This window comes from Paroedura picta, chromosome 9, assembly GCF_049243985.1.
Source record: "Paroedura picta isolate Pp20150507F chromosome 9, Ppicta_v3.0, whole genome shotgun sequence".
In the NCBI taxonomy this organism is placed as follows: domain Eukaryota; kingdom Metazoa; phylum Chordata; class Lepidosauria; order Squamata; family Gekkonidae; genus Paroedura; species Paroedura picta.
Genome location: NC_135377.1, coordinates 59,705,171 through 59,717,915, shown reverse-complemented (window position 1 = coordinate 59,717,915; position 12,745 = coordinate 59,705,171). Strand labels below are relative to the sequence as shown.

General features: G+C 45.4%; 1 protein-coding gene across 3 annotated transcripts in view; it reads right to left on the bottom strand.

The window, feature by feature from the left end:
* NFATC1 (nuclear factor of activated T cells 1) overlaps nt 1-12,745 on the bottom strand; it is a 179,615-nt gene that overhangs the window by 156,493 nt on the left and 10,377 nt on the right. Inside the window, exon 1 of one of the 3 annotated variants that reach the window (XM_077352942.1) lies at nt 966-1,334. The exons of 1 other annotated variant lie outside the window; for it this stretch is intronic. In XM_077352942.1, coding sequence (XP_077209057.1) covers nt 966-1,050 — 85 coding nt within the window. In that variant the 5' untranslated portion in view covers nt 1,051-1,334. Of the gene's footprint in view, nt 1-965; nt 1,335-12,745 lie in introns of those variants that run through there. One more of the 3 variants, XM_077352945.1, reaches the window with a different exon arrangement.

Sequence of the window (12,745 nt, the reverse complement as noted above, 5' to 3'; positions counted from 1 at the left end):
CACAGCAAAAGGCAAAGCCCGTCCTTGTCCAACACTTCCCAGCCCTCTTGAAATAAAGCATAGCTTTATTTACTCATGCTCTACTGAAGCACCTGTGAGAACTTGGGAAAGCTGGGGGTTACTTTAATCCAACCCCCCCAGGGGGGGGATCGGAGCCTCCTGTTGAAACCTGCCACCTGTCTCTATCCACATCAATGGCTCCTAAATTCTTCATGCTGCAGGATGAAAAAGGCAAACTCTTCGTTCTCTGTCGTTCGGGGGAGGGGACGCACACAAAAGCAGACCTAGTCCCCAAAACGTCCAACTCGAATAACTAACCATGCATGTCAAGAACCTGGCAAATTTCACTTGCCCAGGCCCCAACTCCGCTCCAAAGCCCATGCAAAGGGCACAAGCCGCCGTGTCTCCAACCCCGCGTGGGGCCATTTCCACGAATCTCCCTTGCGCTCCCTCCCCTCCGCAAACCTCCTGGCCGCCTAAGCCCCTCTCGGCCGCAGACTCCATTGCACAGCCCTTTTCTCTCGCTCCGCTCGTTCCCTCCTTTCCCTCCCTCCCCGGCCGCGAGCGCAAGCACGTGGGAATGCTCGACTGCAGACGCGCAACGCCGACGAAGCCAGCTCCCGTCGCGCCCGCGCAAGCCGATGTCGCTCGGAGGCTTTGGAAGAACCGGGGCGGAAAAAACACCGGCGCGTCGCGTGTCACGGCATCGCTCGAGGACACGAGGCAAGGCGCAGAAGGGAGGGCTGCGCGGGACGAGCCATTTTGCTCCGTCTCCCGGACCGGACACCAGAGGGGGGGGGGGGAGCGCTCAAAGTAGCTCGATCGGTCTCGGGGGAAGTGAGGCTGTCCTCGCAGCGCTTCGGCCTCCGTCCTCCGGCTCAGCCCCAGAAGAGCCGCTAGGCTTAGCGGGCTGCAAAGAGCCGTCCCGTCCCTCCCGGATGCCTCGGGTCCCCTGGCGCACCAACCTCTGCCGCTGGCGCCCTCGTCGCTCTGGTTAAACTCGAAGAGGAAGTCGAAGTCAAACTCGGGGTCTTCCTCCAGGCCCGTCATGGCTTGGCCGAAGGAGCAGCGACCCCCGAGAGCGCCGCCGCCGCCTCCTGCGGGCTGGGAAAGTGGCGGCGGCTGTGTCCCCGGGACACCTGTTGCAGGGCGGCTGCGGCCGGGCAGCTGTCGGGGGTGGGCTGGGCGATACGCGGCGCCCTCCCCGGGGCTGGGCAGGGGCTCTCCACGCTCCCCACCTGCCTTGGATGCGCGGAGCGAGGGGGTGGGCGGCTGTAATGTGACCCTTTGGCGAGCGCCGCTGGCTCGCTTATCTCGCCATCGCCTCCCTCCCTCTGCGGGATCCTCCCCCTCCCTTTGTTTATCGGCACCCGGAAACTTCAACACTCGGGTTGCTCTGCTCGGCCCGGCCCGCCTCTCGCCGGTTCCTCATTTTAAAATAAACCCTCTCCGCTCAAGTTACAGCCCGACTGAGGGTGCCTGCCTGCCGGCCTGCCTGCCTCCAAGCTTCTCCCCTGGGCTTGGCCGCTTGACCTGTGCTTGTGAAGAAGAGGAGAAGGGCTGGGGCTTTTGTACCCCGCTTTTTACTACTCCAAGGAGCCTCAAAGCGCCTCACAACCGCCTCTCCCCCTCCTCTCCCTGGTGAGGTAGGTGGGGCTGAGAGAGCTCCGAGAGAACTGACTGGCTCAAGGTCACCTATCTGGCTGCAGGTGGAAGAATGGGGAATCAAACCCGGCTCTCCACATTAGAAGCCACTGCTCTTAACCACTACAGCAAGCTGGGTGGAGGGAAAGGGGGGGGCTGGTCATTTTCTCCACCTAGATGACTTGCTGCCCTAAAAATGAGCGTGCCCAGAATGTGTCTGTCACGTATTACGCAGCCTGGCCTGGTTCCTCATGTTTGTTGTGGGAACGCTGGTGGCATAGTGCCACTGGTGCTGCCACAGACAGGACGGCTGTCTGAAACACGGGGCTGTCAGCAGGTCAGTGCAGAATATGATGGGGATGCCAGCCTGCAAGTGGGACCTGCGGATCCCTTGGAATCACAGCTCATCTCCAGACTAGAGAGATCAGTTCCCGTGGTAAAAATGGATGCTGGGGGTGTGTGGAGTGAACACCATAGTGTCCTCCACAGGCTCCATCCCCACATCTCCAGGAATTTTTCAACCTGGGGGACCTGGCAACCCTAAATAAGGCACATGGTACACCACGGAGACACAGGACCAGCCATCCGCCAGGTCGCCTTATGCAGCCCAGGCCAAAACCAGTGCAAGAGAAAAAGGGGCATTGGTCTTTGGGGAGCAAAGAACACCAGATGTCCTGAAGGAGTCTAGCTACCCTCTCAGGGGAAAAGGCAGTGAAAATCAAAAACACAAAACAGAGCCACCCCATTCCAGAATCACTCACCATTCTGATTAAACGAATCATCCACCCAAAGACAGCTATCAGGATCTATACTACATGTTCAAACCACTTCCAGATACATAATGTCTGGAGATTCTTGACAAATGAAATAGCAGTTCATTGTTAACAGTCCTCCCCAACAATACTACCATCCCTGGAGTTCTTTGAGGAACTCATAAATTTCAGAGCTATGACCTATCCCAAGATATGTTCTAAAGACACATCACTACCTTGCCGGAAGCTAAGCAAGTCTGATCCTGGTCAGTTTCTGGATGGGAGATTTCTTGGAAACCCCATCTACCCCACCAGCAGCCAGTGAGGGGGGGGGGAATTCTCTGTCTAGCTCTTGAATAGGCACCTAGATTCTTACTTGCATTCTTCCCAAAGGATGATTTCTATCATTCTATTTATTTATTCATTTATTTATATACTTTATTCATATCACTTCTTTCACCCCAAAGTGGCTTGCATAATTTCAGTTTACTCCATTTTAACCTCACAACAAACCTGTGAGGTAAGTTAGGGAGACAGTGTGTGACTGGCCCAAGGTCAGTGAGCAAGTTTCCATTGCGCAAGTGGGGATTCACACCTGATTTCCCAGATCCTAGTTCAACATTTTAACCACAACACCACATTGGGCCTCTTACTGTGTGGCAAATGAAACGGCTGAATTGCTTCCATTCCCTTTGGCTGAAGGTGCACTGGGCACATGAATGGTTTCTATCCTTAATCCTGTGGGACAATTCTAAATCTAAGTGGGTTTCATCCTACAGAGGATGAAATCAAAAGGCTTGGTTTCTCCCTCCACGTTCTGCTCAATACAGCAATAGTTTGGGCCAAAACTGTGGTAAAGCAAAGGATAGAAGGCTCTGAGACCCAAACAGACCTTGTCCATACCCCTAAATACCTTGTTCCACATAATCCCAGATACATTCTGGCCCCAGCAGAGTATCTCTCTTTATTAGAAGCCAAACATCTTAGGAGGGCCTTCTCATTAGCACGGGGATCAGCTCTACCCTCTGCAGTCCTGGAGGGATGTTCTAAGAAAGAAAGATTCTGCCCTTACAACTCGGGGGAGTCCCTTGTCCATATGATCCTCAGGTGTCCCCTCTATATAGCTGCCAGAACTAGGCAAATTCTACCTCTTCTTGAAAACATTCTCAGCTGTACAGAAGAGGGAAAAATTAAACTTCCATGGAAACATAAAGCCTCAACTGTTACATAAGTTGCCAAATATTGCGCCCAAGTATACAGTGTTCAAAATGCTCAGTCAAGGATCTACAAAAGGTGATTTACAGGAAGATCCTTTATCTTTTGTTTTACATGCTGTTTAATTTTAACATTGTTTTAACCTATTGTCTAGCTTTAAATTTTTAAAACTGTTATGCCCACTTTCTGCTGTATTGCTATAGCCTACAGTGAAATGTTTGCATTATATTTCATTCTGAATTTTCTACTACCTTATATTGGTTTACAAATTTTATCTGGCCAAAGTGCCATACAGAAGGATCTATCTATCTGTTGACTGACTGACTGACCCAATCAGGGGGGGTTATTTTAAAGTACGTAGGACATGAAAGAGTTTCACCAGTATATTATAAACTGATTTTATGCTGAATAGTTCTTTCAGAGAAGAAACATTCAGGAATTGGGGAATTTTAAATGCACTGAGCCTCAAGAATATAAAAACAGCTCTCAGTCAACTTTTGGCATCCAGTACCAATAATCTGCACACTTAAAAAAAAAATTCATTGAACACACTGCTGTGTTTATAGGAATGAAATGTTGGATTTTCTTAATTGCTTTTGAACCTTTTCATTCTTTGCAAGGAGTGTAGGAGATGCTGCTGTAGCCAACAACACCCATCCAGCAATTAATCTCATGGAAGACAGAAGTAGTTACTCTGAAGTTCAAGACCATTAATTCTTCTGAGATAATTGAAACTACTCTAGATTTTCTACCACTAACTTAATAGACAAAATTACCACTGGTGAAATACAACACCTTCCAAAGCAGACACTTCAATAACAAACACACATACACGCAGACACACGTGCACCTGTCCTTTCCCCCCTTATGTCAAGCTTTCTCAAATAGGGTTTCGTGATGGCCCTGGAAGGGTTTCCTAAGTGGGTGGATCTAAAATTTTCAGGGGTTTCTCAAAGCTTGAAAAAAATGTTTCAGGGGTTTCTCAATGATAACAATGTTGAGAAAGGCTGCCTTGTGTAATAATTGTCTTTGCTCAGAATAACCTTGTGATAAGCAATTGGAGCAGAACAGGAGATCCCAGTTTTGTGAATACTTTTGATGGGGGACGGGAAGATTTTAAGAACAATTCACATGACCGGTTTTGCAGAAATTTTATTAAGTTCTACAGACCGGATGCATTGATGCATTGTGGACAGAAAAGGGTGAAAAAACGACTTTTCTATTCATAACAATTTATTCAGGGAAGGGCATAATATAAATAAATTTATTTACATTCCACCTTTCCCACTAATGGGGACCCAAAGTGGCTTACCTAATTCCCCTCTCCACTGCTTTGGTCTTACAACAACCATGACTAGTCTAAGGCCATTGCAAAAGCTCCCAGGACAAATGGAGAATTCAGATCTGAGTCCTGAGTCCTCCGGATCCCTAGTCAGCACTCCAACCAGGACTACTCAGTTAGGGAACTGTATTCTGAAGTATGCAGGAGGTGAATTAATTTTACCAATATATAATAAACTGATTGTATCTTGAATAGTTTCTCTGGAGGAAGATCATTCAGGCAAAAGAAGATTTGGAAACCATATTGACGTTGAACTCATCTTACGCCAACCAGTTTTGCCTTCTCTTCATTTTGGAGCATTCCTAAGCTTAACTCACCAAATTCATTTCCAAGATGAACTCTGGGTGCGTTCCTGTATTTTAAAATGGGTCCATGAAACCTCGTGTAGTGTAGAGTTCCAAAGAACTCAGGATTCTTCCAGTTAAAGATGGCTTCAATCCCCCCCCCCCAAAGATTCTGCATTGTTTTTGAATACCTATGCAAGGTAAGTGAAAAAACTCTCTCTTCCTGTAAGGAGATAAATGTGCACTTTTTGTCCAACACCCCCCATTTTCTTTGGGGGCATAAGGAATGGTGATAAATGGGGGTTGAGCTCGAAGGTATGACACAGCCATCAAGGAAATTATAGGTTTTGTATTTCGCTCCACCCGCTAGACAACAGTCTAAGTGCCAGAGGTTTCCAGTTTCCCAGAGCAGGCTGATTCCAAAGCATCTTTTGGGCTGGCTGACAAACAATGAGGTCTTCAAGATGAATGGAGAACGGCCAGTCTGTATAATGTGCTTGTATCTATCTACAGCTGACCCACATCACACAAAACAAAGATGATACCAACCAGCCATTCCAAGTCATGGGGGGAAAGCAACTACCTGCTAGGAAATGCCATGTCCTTACACTCTAAAGTACCAGACATCTCTTTGCCCTCCCCCCATCAACACACCCTGCTGTTACAACTACAGCCAACTGATCATGGGTCTCAGTTGAAGCTCCCCAAGTGGGTAACATCTTTAGCCCTTTAATTTGCAACGGCATATCAGCTTGCAGTGCCAGCATGATAGCACAGCATACATAAGGCCAGGAGCCTAATTTGCAAGCCACAATTAAACTGGCACCGCTGGTTTCAATTACACTCATTCATTTTATTTAATCTATTTTTAATCCCACCCTTCCTCCAAGCAGCTTGAAGTGGCACAAAGAGTTCTTTTTTTTAAGTTTTACAACAGCCCAGTACAGCAGAGAGAGAGAGAGAGACCCAAGGGTACCCAGTAACTGAATGGGGATGTGATCCTGTATTCTCACAAGCCCAGTCCAACACCTAAATGATGCTTTCTCAACCAGGGTTTTGTGAAACCATGGGGTTTCTTGACAGCCCTGGAAGGGTTTTCTGAACGGGTGTGAGTTATTTTTAATATATATATTTTATTTGTTAAACATTTATTGCATGATACAACCCTATATGGTCATGCTGACCCGCCCATCCCTTCCAAGATGGCCAGTGATGGGTCCGGAGGAGTTGGGAAGGGGAGGAGCCCTGGGTGGACATGTACACAGCTTCTCAGCCATATTCATCATCATCATGCCACTTCTGGGTTTTCTTGGTGCCTGAAGAATGTTCCAGGGGTTTCTAAGTGGTAATAAAGTTGAGAAAGGCTGCCCTAAACTCTATACCACACCTGGTTAAATCAAAATATTCTGCACTTAACTGAATTTTAGAAATGATGCACACATAATATGAATTTATCTCCCTGGCTCTTCAGGGATCTCTGAGCTTTAAGACCAGAAATGTATGTGCTCACAAGTACTATGTTTCTGGGGCTATGTCCAAGCACTGTTGGATACAGCACTATTGTTGAGCTTTTCCAGTAAATCGCAACTGGGTTTTTCCCTGCCACCAAGAAAACCTGGGATGTGAATGGCTGCTATGGCACAATATTAGACCAAAATCCAGCAAGCAGTGGGTGTGGCCCATAGTGAAGATCATTTGCAAACTCTGCAGGGCTTTGATGAAATCAAGAGAAGTAGGGCAGATCTCATGATCAACCAACCTTTCCTCCTGTAAATTTTAACATCTGACATTCTGGATTCAGAATCAGACAACATCCGGGATATCACAGTAATTTACAAACTGCATGCACTTTATTAAAATACTTCCACTTACTCTCAAGTAATGTCAGAATAATCCTGGGATCTGTCAGTATGGTGAAGAGTGCAACGGACAGTAGTTGTTAACAACAAAAACAGTTATTTGCGGAGTTTTAACAATTTGTTGTTGTTGCTGTTGTTGTAAGCAGGGCTTTGCTTCTGTGTTGGGAAATATAATACCTTCGCATTTGCCAAGATAGTTTTAAAGTCTGCAACATGCAAATGACCTCACCGTCCCAGAAGCCAGAATTGCAGAGCTCCCAGATCTTCCAGGCTACATTTCAAAGGAATACTTTATAAAAACAGTTATGGAAATGGTATTCCTCTACAGACCCTGGGAATACCATTTTCCAGGCCAATGCCTGAAAAGTCCATCACAGAGTGCCAGGAAAATACCATTTTTTTTCCATGAGACCCATTATGTTCCTCCCTCTCCTGCTCCTTTCCATAACAAAGTGATATATTGCCTTACAAATTTTCAGTTACAGTTTAGTCTGCTCTGGCAAATGTCAGCTCCTGGTTTTCCCCCAGGCAGATTTTTTTTTATTTGGAATTAAACTGGTAGTAGCCACTAGCCCTTAACACCGCTGCAGCGGCAGCAAAATTCCTAACAGACATACTCCCCAGTCTATTCCTCTTGACAGAGAACTAGGTGAGAGCTCTGAGGACGGGGAAGGGCTCATGTACCTGTGTGTGTGCAAGAGTAAAAGAATTGGCTCTGCGTGAAAGTGGTTGCTGTCATTGATTTAAGAGGCACATCTGCACAGCCGATTGGCAAGACCAACACGTTGTGCAATGCGCCAGCCTTCTGTGCTTCACTGGCTTTGGGGTCCCTTCTTTGCTCCCAGCTGTTTGTTCAAAGTTCAGGAGGCTGAGTCACCAGGGTATGGAAAAAGACTTTGGCATCATCATTTAAAACTGAACCCCCCCCCCTTATGTGGATGAGCAGAATCATCCAGGTGATTTAAAAAAAGGAATCTGAGGGGCCAACGCAAGCAGGGAATAGCTAGAAAGTAGTCCATCTTACTTCCTTGTCTTTTTAAAAAATTAAATTCTTTAAATTGGTAATCTTTAGCAGGAGTCACCATACTTATGTAGCAGAAATGCAGAGCGGTTGAAAAACTCGCTGACACCCTCTCTTCTGTTTTCAGACCGCATATATTCCACAGGGCCTGCAAGGCCTGTTCCGCCAGGCCTATGGCTAAGGCAGAGAAAGAAATTTTAGTCCTGGCTTCCCTGTCTGCAGCCCATCCAACAAATTGCTACCAGAACAAATATATTATTCCTCCCAGTTTTTTATTTGGGAAAGGAGGTGGTGGGAAACAGACCTGCTTATTTTACACGGAATTATTTTAATATTGTAAAACTTTAATTGAATGTCTTATTTATGTATTTTAAACCTTTGGGATTAGTTTAGTTTAGTGGCTACGAGTAGCGGTTTCTAACCTGGAGAGCTGGCTTCAATTCCCTGCTCCTCCACATGCTGCCAACTGGGTGACCTGAGGCCAGTCACAGTTCTGTTACAGCTGTTCTCTCATACAACAGCCCTGTCAGAACTGCCTCAGCATCACCTACCACACAGGGTGTCTGTTGAGGAAGAGGAAGGGAAGGCAATTGTAAGCCACTTTTGAGACTCTTTCAGGTAGTGAGAAGCAGGATATAAAAACCAGCTCTTCTTCTTTGTAACCCACCGTAAGCCTTCAGGGAAGAGTGGGGTATAAATGTAATGAAGAAGAAGAGCACCTATACTAGGATACTGGATCCTATACTAGGATTTTGTATTACGATTGTGGCCAGGGCATCAAGTTTTCAAAAAATCCATCCTTAAAGAAGAAAATAAACAGGGTCACCAGAGGCAGGGCCAAACAACCTGTTTATAAAAGGGCTGTATAAAGTCTGCTTGGCAACTCTAAAAGTGATTTGAGATGTGACTTAACGAGCCAGAAGCTGAAACAGAGCCAAAGTGTTCTAGGAATGGCTGCTTGGTGGGAAGCACTTCTAGGGAACCCCAGGAGAAAGATATTGAACGGTCGCGGCATTGAGATCAGTTGTAATTAAGGTATAGTGACCATGTGTCACAAAAACAGCGGGACGGTCCCGACTTTTCACCAAATGTCTCACGTCCCGGGCCATTGGCGGAATGTCCATCCGCCACCGCACTCGGGAGGCGACAGTGAGCCAAGGGGAGGGAGGGAAGGGAGAGGGCGGCTGCCTCCCTCCAACTCTGGTCACTTTAAATTAAGGGTGGCCCAGTATTTGTATTCTACCTTTTGACCACATGTGATATCATTTTACCAATATGAAAACAGCAGCAAATCTTAAACACTGTCAGAAGAAAAATCTTTTAAAAATGGACCAGCTAAAAGACTCCAGAAAACTTTCACGCTGGGCATCAGCAACAGGGAAAACAGGATTTGAGTACAACTTTATTACAGGTGGAAGAGGTTAAGGAAGACTTCAGCCAGGACTGGGGAATATGCAAGAAAAGTAGCTTAATGAGTTGCAGTGTAATGACAAGGAAAACAAAGATAAAATTGTAAAGTCTGATCTGTGCATTGCGTTGGAACTGATTCTTAACTCAGAGCGAAGGAGAAATTTTATGTGTGACTAATTTCAAGCACTTAGCACACAGCTGCAGATCTAGGGAGCAGAGCAAATGACTTACAAAAAATTGCAAGAGATAATATCATCCAGCAGATGAAAAACCAGATTTTGGAGGCAGACAGATTTAAGCAGAGTGTCTACAGTGGATCTGTGCAAGGTGGAGCAAGTTACTACAGATCAGTTGAGAGGACCAGGGGCAACAAAGGGGGGAGGTAATGGATGCTCATTAGAAATATCGTTAAAAAGCCTGCTTCACAGCAAAAGACACAATTGTGCTCAACCAAAGCTGGAAACAGAAAGCAATACTATAGAGATAAGCGGGTGCCACAAATGGGAGATTACCCACTGCAAAAAGTCTGCCTTGCATACTTAGAAGAACACAGGAAGTGTGGCAAACTTAACCATTTTGCTGAAACATTTAAAAGATATATTTACACTGCAGAAAGAAACAGACTGATACACCACACCATTAAGTTTGGGGGAAGAGGATGCAAATCTCCACATTGTACTGTCAGTCCCACAGCAGAGGCTTTTTTAATTTGTGGGTATGACTATTTGCAAGCCGGAGTACTTCAGTTAGCCAGTACCAGTGTGCCATGAAAAGATTGCAAGCATCTGGGAAACGAAAAATAAAAGGTAGCTCCATCCAAATTCCAAGCACTAAATTCTTGTGTGCCTGCACTCATTGGATGCACTTTCAGTGTTCTTTTGCAGCTGGATTTTCCTGTGCAAAACAGGTAAATCTACTTTTAAAATGTGTTGAAAGTGCATTATCCAGCGTGTGCAGAAAAGTGTCCTCGGTCTGAGAGCTGAGACTAACTTTAAATTTTGCATGAATAATTAATGTAACCACAACCGATCCACACTGGTGGGTCACTGACCCAGATTACAAAAAATGTGTCGCTGGATCGAGACTGCCTTTCAGAGCAATAGTCTATTTAGAAATCATCCCTAGGAGTCAACCTGAAAACCGTGTTATCTACAAAGGTTCCAGTGGTAAGAAGGAAAGAAATGGAAAAGGTCAAGGCAGAAGGACACTTGGTGTGAGTTCGTCCTGCATTTGTTGCTGACAAACCTGGCAGAGACTACATAAGAATATGAATCTCTTCAATAGTCATGGTAAACCAGACTTGGCCACTGCATGAACCAACCTGGGGTATTCTTCATCTCCCCTCCCCCACCTCCCCAGCCAGGCACACAGGCAACCAATTAATGATTTCTGCTTTCACAGCAAACCATAGCTTGCCATTTCAGATATGACAGTAAACTATGGGTTGTGCTTTCCCTGAAAGCTGAAACTGCAAGCAGGGAAGAAAAAAACATTGTGTGGGATCTTGAAGGAAAGGTATGCAAGCCTCAGGATTTCCTAGACCTCAGTTCACTCTTGCCATGGCTAACCATGCTAATACTTCCAAACGTATTGATGTGTTTGCTATTATATCTGAGCTGGCATGTACTTGCACTCAAGAGATATGAACAAAACAATACCATGAAAATATTTTCAATAGCTTCATGAAGAAGAAATCACCAGCAAACTAAACAAGAACAAAGCTGTTTTCAGTGCACAATGGACAGATTTGGACAGACTTAGCTGGATGACAGAAGTCTGTTGTTGTGGTTATTCAATTATTCAGTGGCTTGGATTCCACTTCAAATTTCTGCCAACAGGCGTTTTCCATTTGTAGAAGGACAGCCTCCCTCATTTCCCTGCGCATTAAAATCACACATCCCCACCCACCCACCCCACATTGTTCCTATGAGAGGAGCACTAAGAAATAGCTGGGTGGAGTCACAGGTTGCCCACAGATGGGGGCAATCGACATAAATTGCCTCCAATATGCACATGCAATTTTTTTTGTCCATCCTGGTACCTCTTTCACCAAGGGGGGGGGGGGTGGAATCAGTGATAATGAAAAAACACCAGAAGACACACAAAATTTTTGTCAATGGCCCCCTTTATGTCAATTTATGTCAATTGTCCCTTTCTCTGGCCAACCTGTGACTCCACCCAGCTATTTCTTTAAAGTCTTGGAGCTAGCAGAACTAAAGTTATATACCGTCCATGGAAATGATTCATCTGTCACATTTTGTAAAGGTTTTGAACTTGGGTCTCCCAGTCCAACATTCTAAGGGCTACCACACTGAGCTCTGAAGAATACACTCTTCTCAGGAGGTCTCTCTGTGAGGAGAGAGAGACAGAGAACTCAGTACTGCCATTAGAGATGTACAATTTGTGGAAATATTTAAGCCACGGGATGGTGGTAGATGACATTTTTTCCTTCTGGGGGGGGGGGGAGTTGAAACATATGCATGTCCCATTAAACCTGAACTGTAAAATTACTGTTTTAACATAAAATGCATCACTTTTAACTTACTTAACATATACAATTGCAATATTTGACAGATTTATGGAATTTTAGAGAGAACTAAGATCTCAATGGAATCTTTGGTATTCTTCTGAGCCTTTGGTGCAGTTTCTGTGCCACATTTTGCCAGTCTTTTTTCTCCTTCCTGCAAGATACGCAATAAGCTACTTGTTACCCAGTCTGTGGGTAAATATAGGTAGGGAACAGAGTGGAGAGGTGTATTGGATTTTATTGTTTTTAATGTGTTTATCCAATTTTTAATACTATAATGTTTTATTGCTTATTATATCGATCATCCCAAGCCTGCTTGTGGGGAGGGGCAGTATAAACGCCAAATAAGGGGTCTGAGAGAGCAGTGAAACAGTCAACCACATCAGGTCAAAAGGACAACAGACGGTATGGAATAGCTGAGAAGTGATAAAAACCCTGCATGCTCCCCTGAACAAAATTAGGTAGCCTAGGTGCAGAAAGGCATCTTGGATTTAAAAGCTGTATATGTCTATATAGTATACCCCCCTCATCGTGAGAAGCATTCAGAGGATTTTTTTTTTTAGCACACTTCTAAATTTCCAGTTTTTGTTGTGGGAAAAATTGGGGGAAAGACTCCCCTAAAATGTTTCCCCTTTTTTTCCCTGGGCCTTTACAGTTCTAACTGCCAGGAACTTTTTATTTGGATTACACC